Source organism: Hemiscyllium ocellatum, chromosome 5 (assembly GCF_020745735.1).
Source record: "Hemiscyllium ocellatum isolate sHemOce1 chromosome 5, sHemOce1.pat.X.cur, whole genome shotgun sequence".
In the NCBI taxonomy this organism is placed as follows: domain Eukaryota; kingdom Metazoa; phylum Chordata; class Chondrichthyes; order Orectolobiformes; family Hemiscylliidae; genus Hemiscyllium; species Hemiscyllium ocellatum.
In genome coordinates, this window is record NC_083405.1 from 116,711,933 (window position 1) to 116,736,584 (window position 24,652).

A 24,652-nucleotide genomic window follows, 5' to 3' on the forward strand; every position below is an offset into this window, starting at 1 on the left:
GTGTATTATTTTATGTCCCATATTCTGCCACCCTTCTAACATATTACAGTAATTTCTAAGTGGTGAAAATGGCAGATAAGAATTTTTGGAGCAAGTGACTAAAAGGTTGAAACTGTCCATATAAAATCAGCTGAAGGCCTGCATGCAGACTCTATTGATATAGTTAACAGAGGTAAAATGAAATTCACCTCGCAATAAATAATATAACCTGTATTTTAAAAGGAAGGATTTGTTTGCTGCTATCTCTCAAACTGTTGACATGTCAGCATTTGCCTCTCAAGGCCACTTTTAAACACAGACATAATGTTCACAGGAATTAAACAAATATTGCACGCAATCATGTTTGTCTTCAGCGGAAGAAATTTGTCAGTTAAGTGCATTCTAATTCACTTGTAAACCTAAACAGCTAAATGAATGGAAGTGACTCATATTATCATTAAGGAACATCAGTTAGCACTTCTGGGTGCCAGACAGCCAGTATTTCTACAGGTACACCATGAAGTTCCAGTCATCTCAAGATCTACCACTTAATTTGATAGGTCTTATGAAATTGTTGTATTTTTATGCAAATTTACAGATAGCATTTCCAAAGAAACCTGGATCTTTTAATTAGTGGAGTAAACATCCTTTTAACATGATAATTATTACCATCTGTGAATCATTCTCACTTGCTCAAAGTATATGTCCCCAAGTGTGAAGTCTCAATTAGATTCATAGAGGCATACAGTTTGGACACAGACCCTTCTGTCCGACTCATCCATGCTGACCAAATATCCTAAATTAATCTAGTCCTATTTGCTAGCACTTGGCCCATATCCCTCCAAACCCTTCCCATTCATATACCCATCCAAATGCCTTGTAAATTCAGGTTGTAAATGTTTTTTGATTTGTAAATGAGCTTCTTTTCGCGATCCCAAACTAAGTTTTCTCTCCCAATTTCATCACCCTTACATACCACTCCACTTATTTTTGTGCCTGATTTCACACAGAAATCTCAGTCAACTTCACTCGAAAGTTCATCAGGGATTTGGGGATGGTGTGTGTGTGTCTAAGTGTTGTTGTGCATTTATACATCCATGCACTGTGTAAGAGAGGGGACAAGGTGGAAAGGATTTGGGCCTCCCAGGTTACCTCCCTCCTGTTTCCTCACTCTTCCATCCCAAACACGATCAATATTGCGCTTTGATGCGCAGTTGTAGTGCCTTAGAACTCCAATGGCTAAATATACAAATTAATCATGAGCCTGGAATTATGTGCATGCACATTTCCACATGAGGCCCAGTTGTAGGGTCACTAGACACTGCCTTATTATTAAGAGGATGCACTATTCGTCTCACTGTTACCAAGGTACAAGCTGCCCGATAGTCCTTACTGCGCTATTGGCTCACGCTGCCTACAACACTGCAGTTAAAGATTGAGAAAAGTGTTAAAACGCATGAACTAATAGAGGAGACCACGGCGATGACTGCTCCAGAAAATTCTAGCCCTAAGTAAAAGCCAAAATGCACCTACCTTTTAAGAAATTTGAAGCAACACATTAATAGAACTGCCTACACAACAATAAATATTACTGTTAATCATGATACTGCATATAAATTATAGAATCATCAACCTGTTCTGCCATTAAATAAGATAGATAGTGAGAGGGTTTTTTTGGACTGGAGGCCTGTGACGACTGGTGTGCCACATGGTTCAGTGCTGGGTCCACTGCCTATGCCTCAAAGATTAGCAAGGCAGCCTTTGCATGGAGCCGCCAGGAGATGGATATACTAATTGAATATTTTTCATCAGTGTTTATTGCAGAGAAGAAATGGTAGATATACAATGTGGGGAAATAAATGGTGATATTTTGAAAAATTTCCATATTATAGATTACATATAATAATATATATTCCCTACAGTGTGGAAACAGGCCGTTTGGCCCAACAAGTTCACACCGACCTTCTGAAGAGTAACCGACCCAGACCCATTACTCTCTGACTAATGCATCTAACACTATGGGCAGTTTAGTATGGCCAATTCACCTGACCTGCATATCTTTGGACTGTGGGAGCAAACCCATGCAGACACAGGGAGAATGTGCAAACTCCAAACAGACAGTCGCCCGAGGCTGGAATTGAACCTAGGACCCTGGTGCTGTGAGGCAGCATTGCTAACCACTGAGCCACTGTGCATGACGAGAAAGTGCTGGATGAGTTGAAATGCATAAAGGTGAATAAATCCCCAGGGCCTGATCAGGTTTATCCTAGAGCTCTGTGGGAAGCTAGGGAAGTGATTGCTGGGCCCCTTGCTGAGCTATTTGCATCAAATCGATAGTCACAGGTGAGGTGCCGGAAGATTGGATGTTAGCTAATATGGTGCCACTGTTTAAGGAAGGTGCCACTGTAAGGACAAACCAGGAAATTATAGGCCAGTGAGCCTGACATCAGTGGTGGGCAAGTTGTTGGAGGGTATCCTGAGGGACAAGATTTACATGCATTTGGAAAGGCAAGGACTGATTAGAAATGGTAAACGTGACTGTGTGTGTGGGAAATCACGTATCACAAACTTGATTGAGTTTTTTGAAAAAAAGTAACGAACAGGTTTGATCCTATGGACTTCATTAAGGCATTCGACAAAGTTCTCCATGGGAGACTGGTTAGCAAGGTTAGATCTCATATAGGAAGAACTAGCCATTTGGATACAGAACTGGCTCAAGGGTAGAAGACAGAGGGTGGTGGTGGTGGAGGGTTGTGTTTCAGGCTGGAGGCCTGTGATCAGTGGAATGCCACAGGATCGGTGCTGGGCACACTAATTTTCATAATTTCTATAAATGATTTGGATATGAACATAGGAAGTATAGTACGTTTGCCAATGACACCAAAATTGAAGGTGTAGTGGACAGCGAAGACGGTTACCTCAGATTACAGTGGGATCTTGATCAGGTGGCCAATGGAATGAGGAGTGGCAGGTAGAGTTTAATTTAGATAAATGCAGCACCTCACATTTTGGAAAGGCAAATCAGGGCAGGACTTATACACTGAATGGTAAGGTCCTAGCGTCCCTGCCGAACAGAGACACCTTGGAGTGCAGGTTCACAGCTCCTTGGAAGTGGAATATCAGGTAGGTAGGATAGTGAAGGAGACGTATGGTATGCTTTCTTTTATTGGTCAGAGCATTGAGTATAGGAGTTGGGAGGTCATGTTGTGGCTGTCCAGGACATTGGTTAGGTCACTTTTGGAATATTGCGTGCAATTCTGGTCACCTTCCTATTGGAAGGATGTTGTGAAACTTGAAAGGGTTCAGAAAAGAGCTATAGGGAGAGGCTGTTTTCCCTGGAACATCGAAGGCTGAGGGGAGACCTCAGATTAATAAAATCAAGAGGGCATGGATTGGATAAATAGACAAAGTCTTTTCCCTGGTGTGGGGGAGTCCAGAATGAGAGGGCATAGGTTTAGGGTGAGAGGCTGCGCTTTTCCAGCAACACATTTTCAGCTCTAATCTCCAGCATCTGCAGACACCACTTTCTCCCCTTAGGGTGAGAGGGGAAAGATATAAGAGAGACCTAAGGGGCAACCTTTTCACGTGGATGGTGGTACATGTATGGAATGAACTGCCAGAGGAAGTGGATGAGTCTGGTAGAATTGCAACATTTAAAAGGCATCTGGATGGGTATATGAATAGCAAGGTTTAGAGGGATATGGGCCAAGTGCTGGCAAATGGGACTAGATTAGATCAGCATGGACGAGTTGGACCGAAGGGTCTGTTTCCATGCTGTGCACCTCCATGACTTTATGATATCTGGTTGGTGTGGATGAGTTGGACCGTTGGGTCCATTTCTGCATTGTGTAACTCTATGACTCCATGACGTGATAGCACGGCTAAAAGGCATTGAAGCATTCATGTCCAGAATCTTTTGTGCCATTGGTATTCAAGAGTCAATCAATTTTTATCTTGAATTCACCCCTGGCAAAAGAGAATTCCAAAAATTCACAACCCCAATGGAAAAGATTTTCTCTCTGTCCAAAATGGAATCCCTTGTTATTTTTAAATTGTGCCTCCTGATTCTGGACTCTCCAACCAGGAGAAACGTCTTTCTGTGATTTACCCTGTCTGTGCCTTGAGGTACTTCGTAAATTTAAAGGAGATCACTTCACATTTTTCAAAGTTCTGGATAATGGAGTCAGAGATGAAAAGAGACCCTTTGGTCCAACTTGTCCATGCCGACCAGATATCTAAAATTAATCTAGAGACATTTGCCAGCACTTGGCTCATACCTCTCTAAACCCTTCCTATTTATATACCCATTCAGATGCCTTTTATATGTTGTACTTACACCAGTTCCACCACTTCATCTGACAGCTCATTCCATAAATGCACTGCCCTTGGCATGAAAACAGTACCCCTTAGGTCCCTTTTAAATCTTTCCCCTCTCACCCTCAACATATGGCCACTAGTTCTGGACTCCCCCACACCAAGAAAAAGACTTTGTCTATTTATCTTATCCATGCCCCTCATGATTTTATAAACCTCTATAAAGGTCACTCCTCCGCCTTCGAAGCTCCAGGGAAAACAGCCCCTATTCAACCTCTCCCTTTAACTCAAATCCTCCAACCCTGGCAACATACTTGTGAATCCTTTCAAGTTATACAACATCCTTCCTTCCTACAGCAGGGAGACCAAAATTGTACACAATATTCCATAATTCTCCTAACCTGTGTCTGGTACAGATGCAGCACCACCTCTCAAATCCTGTACTCAATGCTCTGACCAATAAAGGAAAGCACAGTAAACACTTTTTTTGCTTTCCTATCTACCCGAGATTCCAAGTCCAAACTATGCCTCCTATGTTCACATCCAAATCACCCTGCACCGATCCTAGTGGTACACCACAGGTTTCCGGTTTGAAAAGCAACCCTTCGCCAACATTCTCTGTCTTCTACCTTTGAGCCAGTTCTGTATCCAAATGGCTAGTCTTCCCTGTATTCCATTTGATCTAACCTTGCTATCCAGTCTACCACGGAGGAATATTGTTGAATGCCTTAATGAAGTAAATATACATCACATCCACTGCAATGCCTTCACCAATCCTCTTTGCTACTTTTTAAAAAAACTCAATCATGTTAGTGGGACAGGATTTCCCATGCACAAAGCTATGTTGACTATCCCTCAGGATTCTCTCCAACAACTTGCCCACCACCAATGCCAGGCTCACCGGTCTATAGTTCCCTGGCTTTTCCTTTCTTAACCACCTTTCTTAACCAGTAGCACCACGTTAACCAAATTCCAGTCTTCAGGAACCTCACTGGTGACTATTGATAATACAAATATCTCAGCAAGGGGCCCAGTAATCACTTCCCTAGCTTCCCACAGAATTCTAGGGTACACCTGATCAGGTCCTGGGGGTTTTAGATTAGATTAGATTTCCTGCAGTGCGGAAACAGGCCCTACGGCCCAACAATTCCACACCAACCATCCGAAGAGTAACCCAACCAGACAAACCTAATACACCTAGTACTATGGGCAATTTAGCAAGGTCAATTCACCTGACCTGCATGTTTTTGGACTGTGGAAAGAAACCAGAGCACCCAGAGGAAACCCACACAGACACTGGGAGAATGTGCACATTCCACACAGACAGTCACCCGAGGCTGGAATTGAAGCTGGGTCCCTGGTGCTGTGAGGTAGCAGTGCTAACCATTGAGTCACCGTGCCATCCTTTTGTGTGGTTCAAGACATTCCAGCACCACCTCCTTTGTAACATAGACATTTTTCAAGATGTCACCGTCTACTTCCCCACACATTCTGTATCTTTTATATCCTCCACAGTAAACACTTGCATAAAATACTGGTTTGGTATCTCTCCCATCACCTGTGGTTCCACAAATAGGTTGCCTTGTTAATCTTTGAGGGGTCCTTTTCTCTCCCTAGTTATCCTTTTGTCCTTAATATATTTATAAAATTCCTGTGGATTCTCCTTAACTCTATTTGACAAAGCTATCTCATGTCCCTGTTTTACTCACCTGATTTCCCTCAAGTATACTCCTGTTGTTTTTGATTCACTTAATTCTAACGATTCACTTGATCTCTGCTGTCATCACCTGACATGCGCTTCCTTCTTTTTCTTGACCAATTAATCTAGTAATTCAGCATTCACTACACCTACCAGCCTTGCCTTTCACCCTAACAGGGAACATACTATCTCTGGACGTGGGTTCTCTCATTTTTGAAAGCTTCCCATTTTCCTGCAGTTTCTGCAATCTTTCTTCCCAAGACACGACTGACAGCCTGGGACAAAAATACACAATCTCAGTGGATTTTGCACTTCAAATATTGTTCCCTTTTCTTTCCCTTCCTGGCCTCTCTCTCCCCTCAGAAAGCAACATTTGACTCTTGTCTCCTTGCAATTACTGCCACATCCCCATTTCTCTCTAAAAGTCACATCCCAGAGGTTTGCATTCTCTTAAGCAAAGTTTTAAAATTGAATATGTACAGGTAGAACCGAGACATGACCGGTTTTATGCAAACACTTCTTAAAAAAGCCTCTGGACCCCTACTAGAATGGCCAAAATACCGTTTGCCTTTTTTAAAAAGAGAGAGTTTATTTACTGCACACTCTTAGGATCCATAACATTTGGCACCTTTCCATACTAGTCCAATGCTGTTATTTTCTCCCAGAATGAATATCCACATTAAGCCATAAAACCTCTTTTCAAAGATGACAATCACTTCAACAGTAAAATCTTCTAGTGCTCTGGATTAGAAAGGTAGTTATCGCTCACTGAGATCGAAACGGAGCAAATAATAATCTTCACTTCTCACATTTGTATTTACTGACTGTGAAAGATTAAACTTTAATATCCGACCTCAAACCTTTCTTTCTTCATTCACTGATTAGTCAGACATTTCGATTCCACATCTCTTTTAAACTCTAGTGTGATTTCACAAAATCTCTTTGAACAAAAACTCTTCAGGGCAGGAAATCACTTGTAGTACTGTCGTCATTTTTGTTCCATTGGCCCAAAGGCTGCCAAAGAAGCTCTAAAGTGAAGAGACCTACCACCACCGGGAATCATGGTTGACACCATTTTTTAGGAGAATGGCTTTGGACCTCAGTGGTGCAAGTACTCAGCACCATGGGAATTGGGTTGCCTTCACGAATCGTGCAGATTTTTATTTGGGGCAAGCAATGCAAATTTGCAGCGAGAATAATCACGCAAAAATTTCACAATTTCTGAGTCTTTGTCTTCAGAATTAAGAGCATAAACACCTTTGCCAAATAAGCAACCTTCTAATCCATAAATAGAAGGAAAAAAAATGAAATATTACTTCTAGTTTCACAAATGCTACAGATAAAACATTAAATATAAAAGATTGAGAAAAATCTCAGAGCACTGTAAAAACAGTATTACCTGAAATCTTCTATCGTATTCACAGAACTTTTGTGTCAGGAAAGCATAGAAAGGATTAAATGTTTTTTCTTGAAGACAACAGTGAACAATAACATGAATAATCTCTCTTTCCTGTTGATCTTTCAGCCTCAGCCTGCAACAAGGGAAAATCAAAATGGTCATTAAGATGACCATTTAAATATTAAATTTGGCTTAAGTAAAATACACTGAATATATAGCTTGAAGCGGTAAAAAATTTACAACTGCTAAATTATGCAAACTCAACCACGAAGTTGATCAGTGCAATATCAAAAGGGCTAAACTGAAATTATACTTGTGAGACATCAAGTGGAGAGCTGTGTATATTCTGGACACACCATAGGATGGATGAAAATGCATTGGAAAGATTAGAGAAAACATTTACAAAATTGGTTCGAGGGATGAGAAACTTCAGTTTTGAGGACAGATTGGACTGTGTTTGGGACTGTTCTCCTCAGAAAGTAGATTGTTAGAAGTTTTCAAAATCATGAGGTGGTCCAGATCGGAGTAGATAGGGATTGGCCCATTGAGCTAATTCCATTTCCTGGGTTTCTACTTGAACTCTTCTTGTTGACTTGCCGGAACACTAAAATAAACTCAACATAACTGCCCTTGAAGCCAGTGAACTTAGGCTGAAACCATTTGATTAAGTGGGATTTGATTTAAAAGATGATGGAAGAAATATACAAGTTATTCAGTCGTGTGGATTGTCCAAATGCATACATTGGTGCTCCCTCTGGTGAAATGTAAGAAACAACAAAAAGTGTTCTTGTCAATTTGCATACATAAAATGCTGAGATTTATAAATCTTGTTGGAATCCAGACTGAAACATCTGGGTTTTCGAAGACCAGAATGTGAGGTTGAGTGCCACATGAGACACATGCTTACAATAGGGAATAGCATGAAGATAGCAAGAAAAAGACAGAATTATGTCAAGTTAAGAAAGAAATGAGACTAAATTATCTCAACCCAAACAACTTGCAACTACAGATATTTTTCCACATTGAAATGAAGTATTAGACTATTTTAAACTGGCTCAGAAATTAAATTATTTTTCAAACAAGGTAATACTTGTTATTTAGGCAAATGATGCACTCAAATAATATAAAAGAGCTATGACAGGAAGTCATCAGTTAGTGTGCTTGTGTTGAGGAATAAATGTTGACTAGATTATCAGTAATCTTTAAACTTTTTGAAGCAGACCCTTCGGTATATTATCTGGTATTAAATAAAAAAATAGCACTTTCAACAAAACCTGTGGTGGAACTTAAAATTTATAACACAATGGCATAAATTTGTAACTAACCGACCAAATTCACAGTATGCCAACACAGGGATGCCGGAGAAATTGAGCAGTCTGGCAGTACCGATGGAGACAAAGTTGATTTTGAGGCCATTATGACTCTTCAGAAGCATCATATTGGACTTGAAAAGATTAATTTTGTTTCTCTCTCCACAGATAGTGCCAGACCTGTTTCACCAGCATTCTGCATTTATTTTAGATTTTCAGCTTTCGCAATATTTTGATTTCAAGTTCACAGTATAGCCTTATTATAGAAAAGCAATCGAACATTTGCCATTCAACCTACAATAAGTTTCTTTAAATTAAGTTCAGCGAAGTTAAGACTAGACACTGACCTTAAAAGTTTTTCAAAAGCATCCAAATAGTCCTCGCTTGTCATCATGACACAAAAGATGTTCTTTCTTATGTCTGTATTCATCCTTTGTTTACGTGCAAGTTCCATAATTTTTCCACTTACCTAAAACATAAAGAACGGTACTTTATCAACAGTACGGAACACTGACTGCCAGCATGGACGATGATATTTTCCTTGGCCTACTTGTTTTGAAATTATAAATACTTCAAACCAGTTGTGAGAGGGGTTCAACTTTAGCACTGTGATACTAATGAACAAATTCTGAAGTACATGAAGAGTCAATTAATAAGTACAGATGATTAGTCTCTTCGGAAATAATGTAGCTTTTCAGGCTTCTTAACTGCAGAATGATAGACATTCCCTAACTCCCGACTTAACTGACAGCTGGCTCTCCTCACTAGTTTCTCCATTCTCCTGGCTGTTCTACATCAGTTGACAATTATTTAAAATTCAAAGACTGAATATTTTATGTCAATAAAGTAATCAAGTTAGGTTAAAAAAAAGAAAATACACTCCAGAGAACATGTATTTCAAACAAGAGATTTTCATGTCACAGCCAGTGTTCTTCAGTTTCAATATCCATAATTCTTATTATTTTTCAAAAATATAAGTTTTACCCAAGCACTTTGACCACCAGTGTTCACACATCATTGGAAACATAAAACTTATTATTTCTTAATCATTAACATCAAAAAACCAAACAATTTATGAATCAATTTTTCCTTTTGAAGTCACAGTCAGTATATTTGGTTACAGCAAGGCACAAACTGATAGTCCATGAACTATATACAAAATGACTGCAGAAAAAACTGAAGGTTCATGGAAGAAATGGTGTGGCCAGATGTAAAATTTCTGAAGATATATGTGACCAAGTTGATGCCTTATGTAGAAGGACACCTGAAGAATTAACAAGCTCAAAAGAGAGGCAAGAAAGGAAATTAGAAAGACATTTTGAAAAAAATACTGAAGTCAAAGACAGTGTACTGGGCACTGGACTGGTGAAAAATATTTAATGGTGACAGTTTAACATGAATTGAGACAAGGTTAAAAGACAGAGCGGGAGCAAGTGAATTCTGCATGATACATGTAATGTTGTGTTCCAGGAATCCTCAGGTCTTCTGTTTTTTTTTCCCCAAGTAAGACAAAGGTTGAAAAGAAATTACATGAAATATGCTAAGGTATCAAATTTGGGGGCACGAGGGATGATAAATGGCAAACTGTGAAGAACAACACAGCAGGCTGCATGAAACAGGATTAAAGAGGAGTCAAAACAGAAAACCGTATAGTCTTTCTTTGGTAAAGAAAGAGGATTTGAATATAGCAAGTGTAGTGAAATTCTCAATGTAATGTTTAAATTATCACAGAGCTTGAGGCAGTAAAACCTTCTGATCATCAATACAGTGGCTAGAAAGGCTTTTAAACCAAAAAACGTTTTTAGAATATCATGAAAGATAATTATAAATATTTCATGAAATGATTCTTAGAAGATGGATGGTTTTCTACAAATGTCAACTGAAGCAGATTTAATTGTGTCATGAGGAATTAAACAAATATGGAAGAAATGCCATTGGGGGAATTAGATTACAGTAGAATATTCTAACAGAGGAAGCTGCCAGCTTCACAGGAACTAATTATCTTCTTGCTTACCAAAATTCCTGCAATTCTTCTGGAAGAAAGAAAATTTTCAAGATATTGTTCAAACCTAATTACTTAGGGTGTGTTTTACTGACATATTAACATGCACTCAATGCCAAATGGTCATAGCATTTCTTTAACTAAATATATTAAAAAAATCAGCAAGGTTGACGTCATGTTGAAAGTAACTCAAATCAAATATTTGGTTGGAAGGGTTAATATAGAAACATAGAAAGTAAGAGAAATATGCTATTCAAACTCTTTCTGCCATTCATCGTGAACACGGCTAATTATCTAGCTCAATAGTCCAGTCCTGCTTTCACCCCAAATCCTTTGATCCCTTTAGCGCTAATTGCTGCATCCTTCAGATAACCTAACTGACCTCTTATAAAATGGAGGAATTAATAAAAACAAAATAACTTCACAAGATTATACATTAGCAACTGAAATGCTAACCTCGCCAAAAGCAACATTTTGCTGCATTTTAGTACTTGTGTTACCAATCATGGGGATACCACTCCACGAAGATCCCACAATCCACCACCGTCCTACTTGGTCTGCTGTCAGCAGGTTTTCTAATGTTGCACGAAGGAGGAAGTCACCACGGCTGTTGTGAATCTGCAAAGACAGGACAGATAAAGCAGCTTGTTTTCTTTCAATATCAATACATACTTTAAAGTGTGATTTCATGGTTCTGCCCTTTTATTTCTGTGGAGATATCACTGAAAAACCACTGGTGTGTCGCTGCAACTCATCCAGTAGACAGTACATAGCTTCTCATTTCAATGGGCGGCATGGTGGCTCAGTGGTTAGCACCGCTGCCTCACAGTACCATTAACATAATGCAACTGTTAGACCAGAAAGACATTCTGCCGATCATACACATAACAAATGTGGGTGAATTTCAAGACAGGTGTGGTATCAGATTTGTAAACCATTTATCTCAATGACTGGGAACAGTGAGAGTCCAAAACTGGAGGGCACAGGTTTAAGGTGAGAGGGAAAAGATTTAAAAGGGGCCGAAGGGGAAACTTCTTCACGCAGAGAGTGGCACATGGATGGAGTGTGCTGCCAGAGGAAGTGGTGGAGGCTATTACAATTACATTTAAAAAGGTATCTGGAAAAGTCCATGAATAGGAAAGCTTAAAGGATGGGGGCTAAATGCTGACAAATGGGGCGAGATCAGATTGGGATGTCGGGTTGTCGTGGAGGAGTTTGACTAAAGAGTCTGTTTCCGTGCTGATGACTCTCTCATACGTATTCTTTGGCTGTCTGCTATTGGCAGAGTATGAGAGAACTCAGTGTGTGCTTACGAAATCCAGAACATTATGTAGAGGAAGCTCGATTATCCAAAGTACGTCTCTTTGACATGGGCGGGGAGTATTATGCTAAAAATAAATTAAGCATCATCTTGCCACGGGGCTTACTTAGGCATGCTCGAAGCCATATGTATTCACCTTTAGAGATCCCTTTTCTGCATGAAGTCGAACTTGCCCAAGAATTTTTGAATTCAAGAGAAGAGTTGTGGGAAAGACAGTAGTATTCACCACGATCACTCCTTCACTCATCAGTGTTGAGCTGTCAACCAATCAGCATCCTTTTTCATACAGTTTAAATTGTCGCGCCCACTGAAATTTGACATTGTTGTATCGATACTAAGTGCAAGATGTAATGATTTGACAGAATGTTCCTTTTATTCCAGCAATACTCACATTGATAAATGATAGCATGTCTGTGTTAATGGAACCACAATCTAATTGAAGCCAAAGATAGCTTCTCATTTCAATGGGCGGCATGGTGGCTCAGTGGTTAGCACCGCTGCCTCACAGTACCATGAGTTCGATTCCAGTCTCAGGCGACTGTGTGTAGAGTTTCACATTCTCCCAATGTCTGCGTGGGTTTCCTCCCACAGTCCAAAGGTGTGCAGGTTTGGGCAATTGGCCAGGCAAAAGTGCCCATACAGATGTGTAGGTTAGATGCATTAGTCAGGGGCCAACCTAGGATAGGGGAATATGTCTGGGAGGGTTGCTCCTCGGAGGGTCGGTGTGGACTTGTTGGGCTGAATTCAAATTCGAATTCCTACCACGTTAATGCACCCACTATTGGAGTGCTACTTAAATTGACAACTAAAAGGCATATTATATTTTTGGTAAAATGTTTGATTTTCTACATCTTCCTTAAAAAAAGATCTACATCTCTCCTTACAATGACTTTGCAAAACAGTGGTGTTGCATTCAGTGAGTCCAGATGTTCTAGAGAAGTAAGTTTTATGTTTTACTTACAACCAAATAATGAAGTTAAGAAAAACATAACAAATCGCACATTGTTTATTTTTCAGTCTATAAAACAAATTCTGCCTGGTATTACAGTGGTAATAAAACACATAGCATCTGAAGTGGTCTTGTAATGGCCCCTTTTAACTGTCAAGTAAACATGCATGTTTACAACCTTTGTTATACTAAGCAGACACATTTACAGTCTGGATATAAAGACAATGCATTTTTCGAAGAGGCTAACATTAACCTTTTCATAAGAGTAATGTACAGTCATGGTTAAACAGCATATTGTGCAGTGTTTTCTGCTTCCACGAAGCTCTTAATGCAAGGTACGTAAATGTACTTAAGAATAGATAAGGGTCAACAATTCTGTTTTACAATAGTTATATACATTACATAAGTAAATATAGCAAGGGCTAACACAGCAGGACTTGGAACCACAAGACAGAGCATGAATCTTTCAAGATTTAGTGGAGATTAAAAATGAAGAAGGATAGCACGAGACTATGGACACTCAGGTCTGTATCTGGGTGTCCATAAAATTCATAGCAAACAGGCGAACTGTCCTACATATTTATTTCTATTTGAACTGACATGACCATCATTACAAGGAAATGGCTGAAAGATGCCAATGCTGGGATTGCTCTGATAATTAATATGCAAATAACATTGAGAGATGAACTGAGTTCTAAAGAACAAGACGTTGAATTTCTTTGGTTAGAGCTAAGAAATAGCAAAACTCCCAAGTCAACTGAGAGGGCGGTTTATTGGCCTCCTATCTATAAACACCATTAAGTTGGGGCTACAGGAATGGAAAAAAAATACTCCCCAAGAAAGGTGCAGCAACTATAATGGGCAATTTTAATCATCATATAGAATGGACTGCTCAGATTGATAAATGAAGCTTCATAGAGTCATAGAGATGTACAGCATGGAATCAGACCCTTCAGTCCAACCCGTCCATGCTGACCAGATATCCCAACCCAGTCCCACCTGCCAGCATCCGGCCCATATCCCTCCAAACCCTTCCTATTCATATACCCATCCAAATGCCTTTTAAATGTTGCAATTGTACTAGCCTCCACCACGTCCTCTGGCAGCTCATTCCATACACGTACCACCCTCTGCGTGAAAAAGTTGCCCCTTCGATCTCTTTTATATTTTTCCCTTCTCACCCTAAACCTATGCCCTCTAGTTCTGGACTCCTCGACCCCAGGAAAATGACTGTCTATTTACCCTATCCATGCCCCTCAATTTTGTAAACATCTACAAGGTCACCCCTCAGCCTCCGACACTCCAGGGAAAACAGCCCCAGCCTGTTCAGCCTCTCCCTGTAGCTCAAATCCTCCAACCCTGACAACACACTTGTAAATCTTTTCTGAACCCTTTCAGGTTTCACAACATCTTTCCGATAGGAAGGAGACCAGAACTGCATGCAATATTCCAACAGTGGCCTAACCAATGTCCTGTACAGCCGCAACATGACCTCCCAACTCCTGTACTCAACTCTCTTGACCAATAAAGGAAAGCATACCAAACACCTTCTTCACTATCCTATCTACCTGCGACTCCACTTTCAAGGAGCTATGAACCTGCACTCCAAGGTCTCTTTGTTTAGTAACACTCCATGGAACCTTATCATTAAGTGTATAAGTCCTGCTAAGATTTGCTTTCCCAAAATGCAGCACCTCGCATTTATCTGAATTAAACTCCATCTGCCACTTCCCAGCCCATTGACCCATCTGGTCAAGATCTTGTTGTAATCTGAGGTAACCCTCTTTGCTGTCTACTACACCTCCAATTTTGGTGTCATCCGCAAACTTACTAACTGTACCTCTTATGCTCGCATCCAAATCATTTATGTAAATAACAAAAAGTAGAGGACCAAGCACTGATCCTTGTGGCACTCCACTGGTCACAGGCCTGCAGTCTGAAAAACAACCCTCCACCATCACCCTCTGTCTTCTACCTTTGAGCCAGTTCTCCCTGTATTCCATGAGATCTAACCTTGCTAATATTTCCTTAGATTAGCTGCTCTAGAGCCAACCAGAGAGCAAGCTATTCTCAAATTCTTAAAGGACAAAAGGATAGGATTAATTAGTTACCTTAGTGAATCAATCTATAGATAGCAGTGATCAGAACATGACTGAATTTCTGGGTACAGAAGAAGGCTATGAAGATAGAACTGACTAATGTGAAGTGGAAAAATACATTAATGGATAGGTAAATACAAATGCAGTGACAGACACTTCAGAAGATATTCCAAAATGTTCAAAGATACATTCAAGTGAGAGTGGGATGAATGCACCAGCTGTGGCCAACTAAGGAAGTTAAAGTTTATATTAAATTGAAGAATGGTACATAATTACGCAAACATTAATGGTAGGTCAGAAGATTGGGCAGAATTTAAAAGCTAACAAAAAATGACTAAGAAAAGGAAGGAGAAACTACAGAGTGAGAAAGTGCACAAGCTACAACTACAAAAATGCAATCTAAGAGTTTCCACAAGGATTTAAAAAGCAAAACAGTAACTATGGGGGAAAAATGGTTTAATAATCTAGAGGATTAGACTAACGTTGTGCTGACACTGGTTCAAATCCTGGCCTCTGTTCCTGATGAAGGGCTTTTGCCTGAAACATAGATTTTTCCTGCTCCTTGAATGCTGTGTCCCCTGCTGTGCTTTTCCAGCACCACTCTAATCCAGACTCAGGTTTTCAGCATCTGCAGTCCTCGTTTTTACCAAATCCTGAATCTGCTGAATTTTAATTCAATTAAATCTGTAATTATAAGGTAGTCTCAGTAAAAGTTACCTGAAATCATCATAGGCTTTTACAGTGATCAGTGATCAATCTATCTAATTCACAAATATCCTTTGGATATCTGCTGTCCCAATCTCGTTTGACTTTAATGTGATTCCAGACCAACAACAAAATGGTTGATTTTTAACTGCCCAGGGAAATGGCCTAGCAAGTTACTCAGTTCAAATCAAGGGCAATTAGGATGGATAGGAAATGCTGGTTTTGGCAACAATGCCCACATTCGTTCTTTTTTTTAAATATTCTCTAATATGGGAAGTGTTGATGTTCTACAGAACAAGCCTGGGGAACAAATAACAAAGAGGAATGAAATGGCAAAGTCAAATATTCAGTTACTTTGTACGTGTTCACTAAAAGAAACCCAGAACCAATAGGTAAGGAGAAACTTCAAACAGAGAAAGAGTACTGAATACTATCAGCACAGCAGGCTGACTAGTTAGCATTTTGAGCTTTACTTGCTCTCCATAAATGCTGCCAGACATGACAAATTTCTCCAGCAACTTCTATTTTTGTTTCAGATTTTCAGTATCTGTAATCCTTTGTTTTAGTTTAGTGTTTAATTTCTGACCACATTGCTTCCAGGTATATCCATCTTGTAGTAGTTCTGATCTTCTCTCTGGCAGGATTTCTGTTCATCATCATTACTTTCATTGGTGTACTGACATATTTGCCAGCACTTGCTTCCATAACCACGTCATAGAACATAGAACATAGAACATAGAACATAGAAGGATACAGCGCAGTACAGGCCCTTCGGCCCTCGATGTTGCGCCGACCGAGTCCGACCTAACCTATACTAGCCCAATAACTTCCAAATGCCTATCCAATGCCCGCTTAAATGAACATAAAGAAGGAGAGTTCACCACTGATACGGGCAGGGCATTCCATGAACTCACAACCCGCTGTGTGAAGAATCTACCCCTAACATCTGTCCTATACCTACCACCCCTTAATTTAAAGCTATGTCCCCTAGTAACACCTGACTCCATTAGCGGTAAAAGGTTCTTAGTATCTACCCTATCTAAACCCCTAATCATCTTATACACTTCTATCAGATCTCCCCTAAACCTTCTCTTCTCCAATGAGAACAGCCCCAAGTGCCTCAGCCTTTCCTCATACGATCTTCCTACCATTCCAGGCAACATCCTGGTAAACCTCCTCTGCACTCGTTCTAAAGCTTCCACATCCTTCCTATAGTATGGCGACCAAAACTGCACACAATACTCCAGATGAGGCCTCACCAGAGTCTTATACAACTGCAACATGACCTCAGGACTCCGGAACTCAATTCCTCTGCCAATAAAGCCCAGTACACCATATGCCTTCCTCACAGCACTATTTACCTGGGTGGCAACTTTCAGAGATCTATGTACATAGACACCAAGATCCCTCTGCTCATCCACACTACCAAGTAGCCTACCATTAGCCCAGTAATCCATCATCATCTTGTTATTCCTACCAAAGTGAACGACTTCGCACTTAGCTACATTGAATTCCATTTGCCACATTTCCGCCCAGCTCTGCAACTTATCTATATCATTGTTCAGCAAAGGCCGCCGGTTCAGATTCATTCCACATGGATGCCAACTGAAGGTTCAACCTTTGTGTTTTGAATCTACTCGGGCTCAGAGATATCTCTGTAATATACAATGCACCTCATACAGCTGTTCTCGCTGCACTGCGATCCACACGGAGTGCCATGCGCTGTCATATGCACGCTCTTTCACCATTAGCACCATTGCACACTATCTCAGAGCTGGCCTGCCCTCAGTTTCATTTCCTCCTTCAGCTCATAAAATATTCCAACAAGAAACCTCTCTTCTATTCAGGCATTAAGGAATCAAGCTGTAAAAACTTTGAGCTTCCCTCACCACTCCTTCCCACTGTCTCCATCTTTTCTCCCAAACCCACCTTGTCAGGTATTTATTATCCCAATGAAGCTGAACATTCTGTTCTCAACAAACTTTTAGTTTTATCTCTGTCACGACTTCAATGAACTTCGGGCACAACCTGAGGTTACATTCTTCTTCTGTCACCTTTGCCTCTGTGCCCATTCCTTTGGGTAAGAGATTTCTCCCTGTCCCACAGACCCCTGCACTCACCTTCGACACTCTCCCTCCACCTGACTAATCAGTTATGAAGAAGGTACACTGGACCCTAAATGTCATCTCTGATTTCTCTCCACAGACACTGCCAGACTAGCTGAGTTTCTCAGATATATCTATTTTTGTTACAGAATTCCAGCATCTGCAATTTTTTGGATGCAATGTTTCTGCTTGTTCCTTCCCCATGGAACTAGTTTCTTCCTACCTTGATACTGCTTTTTCTCCCCTTGTCCAATCCCTTCCAATTTATATGTGATTGTTCTGATGCTTTTCTTCAGTTTTAAAATTTCCAAGTGACACAAGCCACCTCTACTTCACCATGAACATGGAATCCTCTACACATCCATGCCCCATCAGATGGGCGGCACGGTGGCACAGTGGTTAGCACTGCTGCCTCACAGTGCTAGGGACCCGGGTTCAATTCCCGCCTCAGGCGACTGTGTGGAGTTTGCATTCTCCCAGTGTCTGCGTGGGTTTCCTCCGGGTGCCTCCACAATCCAAAAATGTGCAGGTTAGGTGAATTGGCCATGCTAAATTGCCTTTAGTGTTAGGTGAAGGGGTAAAATGTATGGTTCTGGGTGGTATACGCTTGTGGACTTGTTGGGCCGAAGGGCCTGTTTCCACACTGTAAGTAATCTAATCTAATCAGATGGACAGGCTTTTTAGATTAGATTAGATTACTTACAGTGTGGAAACAGGCCCTTCGGCCCAACAAGTCCACACCGACCCGCCGAAGCGACAACCCACCCATACCCCTACATATACCCCTTACCTAACACTACGGGCAATTTAGCATGGCCAATTCACCTGACCCGCACATCTTTGGACTGTGGGAGGAAACCGGAGCACCCGGAGGAAACCCACGCAGACACGGGGAGAACGTGCAAACTCCACACAGGCTCTTTGCTTCTTCCTGGAAAGAAGACCTGAACCACCCCCATCACCACCATTCTGCCTGGTGGAGTTCATGCTCACTTTGAACAATCTCTCCTTTAACTCCTCTTACTTTCTTCAGTTCAAATGTGGGGCCATGGGTACCTGGATTGGTGTCAATTATGATGATCTGTTTACCTGCCCTGCCCCACAACTCTTTTCTCCAGTACTGAAAACAAAAAATGCTGGAAATCACCGGTCAGGCAGCATCCATGGAGAGACTGCAAGCTAACATGATTAAGCGCATGTTCGACGAGCTGTGAAGCTGATTTGCACATGTTTTGTCCCCTGTCTAGGTGACATCTTCAGTGCTTTTGAGCCTCTTGTGAAGCGCTGCCATACTGTCTCTCCTGGAATTTATTTGGTTCCACTTCTGCTGTTTCTAGTTGTTCGTTGTCGTGGCCAATATGGTGGGCGTGGGTCAATGTGCTTGTTGATGGAGTCCATGGTTGAGTGCCATGCTTCTAGAAATTCTCTGGCTGTCCTAAGTTAAGCAGGCTAGCAGTTTGGTTGACACTTCAGAGCTCCTGACCTGTGATTCCCAGTATTTTTTGTTTTCAGTAGTTTCCAGCATCAGCAGTAATTTGCTCCTCTTTCTTCAGTACTTTCATGGCATCAATGTTGCTCCATTTCTCATTTGATTTGTCAATTTTCCTTCCAATTTCAACCTGGTTCTTACCTTTACCTGGTCCAGCTCTGATTCCACCCTTCACTTTCTGGACATTGGTTTCCAGTTCTGAAGACAGACTGGCCAGTAATATCCATTACACATGCATCAACACCCACAGTTCCCTGGATCACACATCCTTTGAATTGATTTGTTGTAGTCACATGTACTGGAGTACAGTGAGAAGTCTACACATCCTCCATTTTGCTTCCTGGAAAGACTCCATTCCATTCTCCCAATTTCTCCATCTCCATTTCATCTGTTCTGATGATGTCTTCTTCCTCCAGGGGGAGGGGTCCTCAGAAATATCCACCTTTTCCTTCAACCGAGCATTCCCTGCTAGCATGATTGATGGGGCCCATAGCTGTACCTGACCTATTTCCCTCACTTCTCCTGCCACCCCTTTCCTCCCACAACAAAGGTATGGTCCCCTACTCCTCACTTTCCACCCCACCTGCCTTTACATCTAAAAGGATCATAAACCACTATTTCTGCCAACTCCAAGAGCATGCCACCACCGTACACATTTTCCCCCGCTCCTCCTGGGCCAGCACTGCACAGAGATTGCTCCCTCCAGTGGACTCTGGTTCACTCGTCCTCCACTCCCACGACATCTTCCTGCGCAATCGCAGAAGGTGCAACACCTGCCTGTTTACCTCCTCCTTGCTCACTATCCAAGACCCCAGACGCACCTTCCAAGTGAAGCAGCGATTAGCTGTACTTCTCTCAATCTCATCTAAGGTTTGCTGCTCAGTGCAGTCTTCTCTGCATTGGGAGATGAAATATAGACTAGGTGACAGCTCTGCAGAACTCTCATGCTTGGTCTGTAAAGTGACCCCAAACTTACAGTTGCCTGCCACTTCAACAAGTCACGTTCCCTTGCCAACATCTGTCTTGGGCCTGATGAACGTCACTATTAAAGCCCTAAAAGAAACTGCTATGGAGGGAATGGATGCACTGTTTTAAATTTTCCCAAATTTTCTTGAGTCTGGAAAGGTACTATTAGATTAGAAAATATCTTTGGGCGGCACGGTGGCACAGTGGTTAGCACTGCTGCCTCACAGCACCTGAGACCCGGGTTCAATTCCCGACTCAGGCGACAGACTGTGTGGAGTTTGCACGTTCTCCCAGCGTCTGCGTGGGTTTTCTCTGGGTGCTCCGGTTTCCTCCCACAGTCCAAAGATGTGCGGGACAGGTCAATTGGCTATGCTAAATTGCCCGTAGTGTTAGGTAAGGGGTAAATGTAGGGGTATGGGTGGGTTGCGCTTCGGCAGGTCAGTGTGGATTTGTTGGGTTGAAGGGCCTGTTTCCACACTGTAAGTAATCTAATCTAATCTAATCAAATACAGGTAGTTTTCCGATAATGTTGTAGTTGCTTTCCAGCAAAACCTTGCTTAAAAGAAAATCACTTAATATAAATAATGGAGCCAATAGGAAAAGTGGGGTTTGGGGCAGACCAGCAAGAAATATTACATACAATGCTCAAAAATCACTCAAAAGGTCTAACAGAAACTTTAGCACAACCTGAAATCAAGATATAAATCATATTTATCAATGGAACAAGAGTAAATTTAACATAGTACATTTAAAAATATTGTTAATGCAGGAACAGAGGGTCATCATGCTGACTTCCTCGTTCCTGTTAAGCAAGCTATATCATATATTCTCTCCTTATGTCAAAATGCTTTATAATATCTAGCTTCTCTTCCAGTATAATAGCCTTTCTTTTGTATTCACCATTTGCAATTTTATCACGAGGATGCTTCTTGCTAATGTTTTTGTCACTATGCCCCTTCATTTTTTACTAATAAAAAGGGATAATCCAAGAATAGTGTATCTTTCACAGGAAGTTGCTCCATGTATCTCTCTCAGAAAGCTGCTCTCTGTGCAGTACCTCTCACAGAAAGCTACTCTCTTGGCAGCTGACGTTGGTGCATTAGCAAAATGGCATGAAGACCAGCATGGACATCGGTGCAAGCGCAGAATGGCACATGGACAGAACAAAGCATGTGAAATGATCATCACTGGAACTGTGCTATTGCAAACTGGAGTAAGCATTTCCGAAAATACCATTCTTAATTCCTCAGTGACGTTATAAGCAAATTGCGCTGCTGGAACTCACTTTATCCAAGAACTACCGGTATAATAGTCTATTCAAGAATATAAATAACTACAAACTACTTTGCCCAATGTCTATCATAGGAAAAATGCTACAATTTATTACGTCAGGACACTTGGAAAATCTCAATGCAATTACGGAGAGTCAACATGATTTTGTGGAAGACACATCTTTGGGACATAACAGACAATAGGAAAATGGGGATTCTAGAAGTGTGATGGACTTTGATTTCCAAGAGGTGTTTTATAAAGCATATCAACATTGCTACATGCAACAAGAACTAATGGAGTTTGGGCAAAATGCATTATGATGGCCAGTGGAATACTTGGTTAATTGGAAGCAGAAAATAGAGGCCAAGAAGGATATGGGCCAGGAGGGGGGGGGGACTAATTTTGTTGGGATTATGTTTGGACAGGTTGTTTCCATTCTGAACTACTGACTCTGTATAACCAGTGAATCGCCACAGGGATTAGTGCTGTTTCAATTATTTGCAATCTTTTTATCAAAGCAATAGGAATGGTTCCATTCATTAGGAAAGAGGGAGCCAATGCAGACTTGGATGAAGAACAAGCAGGACTTGCAGATGGGATTTGAATAAATTTATGAAACAAAATTCTAAAAAAACTTCTGTAGGATTTTGTTCTTTCTACTAGTTTGTGCTAAAATAAATGTGTGCAGCTCCTCATACCTATTTTATTGAAATAGGAATTTGAAGGACTCAGTATCAGTAGTTTGTACCATCTATAATGAAAACATGTGGACAAGGAATAAGCAGAACAGAAGTATAAATTCTTTTTAACATATAGAATAACTATGCTACAAATAAATCTTGCATCCGATTTTATTTCGATCTCAGACAAAACGTACATATGGGAATCCCTTCAAAGTTTTCCTCTAACTTTCAAAAAAAGTGACCAAGTTCGAACTTGAAATATGAATAGATCACAAGCTTCCCTTAAAAAAAAATTGAAAATCCCAATGCCAAAGTTTGTGGGAAAAGTGCTCCAAATCTAAAATCATTTATTTTACTCAAAGGTAAAGTTGGCTAGTCCTCATGGACCATAGGTCTACTGTCTCATTACAGAGAGATGACTGGTAGTGGTATAACGTGAGGGTCACCAGGCAAGGGGACAGGTTGAGGGGTAGAGTCCTTTGTGGTAACCTCAGCTGTCGTGGGAATTGCTGTTGGTGTCACTCTCACACCAGCCATCCAACTAACTGAGCTAACTGACTTGATTGTATGCTAATGATAAATTGCCATTTTAAATTTGTCTGTGTTCAGTGGAAGGTTATTGTACACCTTTGGAGCAGGTGGGACTTGAAACCAGGTTCCTGGCTCAGAGACAGAGATAATATCACCACCCGACAATGTTTGTGGAAAAGTATCAGTTGATATTGCAGGCCACTTTTATGGGTTGTTCTGACCATTCACATATTGCCATCTAGTGGCTCTAAAGCATCTGAAACTTCTCAACAGCTATTCATCTGTCTGAATAAAAAGGCATCTCCACATCTCCAAGTTCAGAAAGACAAGTAGGATATTCTGTTGAAATCCCACTCTCCACCTGAATGTCAAATATTTTGTTCATATCTCAGGGAGTAAACCATATATCGCCAATTAAACAAGCAATTTCCACAGCAACCTTTCTAACTTAACGAAACACTGCGGTTAGCACTGTTGCCTCACAGTGCTAGGGATCTGGGTTCGATTCCGGTTCAGACCTGGGCGACTATCTGTGTGGAACTTGCACATTCTCCCCACGTCAGTGCGGGTTTCCTCTGGGTGCTCTCTCACAATCCAAAGATGTGCAGATTAGGTGAATTGGCCATGCTAAATTGCCCATAGTGTTCAAGTATGTGTAGGTTAGGTGTATTAGTCAGGGGTGAATGGAGGGTAGGGGAAATGGGTCTGTTTGGGTTACTCTTCAGATGGTTGGTGTGGATTTGTTGGGCCTAATGGCCTGTTTCCCACACATAGGGATTCAATGATTCTATTACCCCCTTCCCTGACTGCTGCCGGGGGGGGGGGGGGGGGCTACATTCCTCTCAAATACCTGCTCCTGAAAACATTCTTCTTTCAAATGCTGTACAAATTTGCCTGTTTGATTTACAATTGGTTCAACGTCTTGTTCTCTTGTTCATGGAAAACAACTGTTGTTCATGGAAAACAACTGTTGTTCACAAATACATGACTTCAATCTATATGTTGTTTAAGTCCAGGCTGGTCTATGTTACGCACATTGAACATGTTACACAGTTTCTTATCCTGCTATTGCTGCTTTATTTTTAAAAGACGAGCATATATTGCAGACGTTGGCTGACTCAAATATTAGTACTCTGAAATACTCATAATAAAGTCATTATCCAGGGTTGGGCTGATGAATGGCAAGTAACATTTGCATCACATAAGCGCCAGGCAATAATCATTTCTTACAATAGAATCTAACCATTGCCCCATGACAGGCAATGACAGAGAGGAAGGACTGGCTGAATTGTTCTTGTTCAGAAAACTTATTTCAACCTAGAGTGATAGTTCTTCTGGATCAAACAATTACGATGCAACAAGCTTACAAAGCCCATCAAAAGCACATATCTTTCATTACTCTTACAGCTTTCAGGAGTGGAAGTCACGCAACAGCATGATAAACAAGGATTAGGGGGTGGGGGTCTGTCAAACACACCCACATAGCAAGGCAATGTGGGTGGGATGAGGTCCAACGTAGTAAACCAGTCGATAGTGACCTTTGTGTTGGTTACTATAGACCTACAGGGCTTATCGCAGCAAATTACCATGACTCCTTTGCCTGCAATTCCAAATTGGCAAGCTCTACCAGCTGGGAGAACAAGGGCAGCAGAGGCAGAGAAACAGTTACCTGCAAGTTCCATTTAAATGGCACACACCATCCATCTTGGTATCATATCGTCATTCCTTCAATGTTGCAAGCCAAAATCTTGGAACTCTTGAGCAGCACAGTGGGTGTCTTAACAGTGAAAGGCCTGCAACTGCTACAAGTAAAAGCTCCCTATAGCCTT

General features: G+C 41.1%; 1 protein-coding gene across 1 annotated transcript in view; it reads right to left on the minus strand.

Moving 5' to 3' along the window:
- nom1 (nucleolar protein with MIF4G domain 1) overlaps window positions 1–24,652 on the minus strand; it is a 65,105-nt gene that overhangs the window by 9,427 nt on the left and 31,026 nt on the right. The window contains exons 6-8 of the mRNA XM_060825612.1: window positions 11,160–11,321; window positions 9,049–9,170; window positions 7,392–7,524 (exon numbers count right to left, since the gene is read on the minus strand). Coding sequence (XP_060681595.1) covers window positions 7,392–7,524; window positions 9,049–9,170; window positions 11,160–11,321 — 417 coding nt within the window. The remainder of the gene's footprint in view (window positions 1–7,391; window positions 7,525–9,048; window positions 9,171–11,159; window positions 11,322–24,652) is intronic.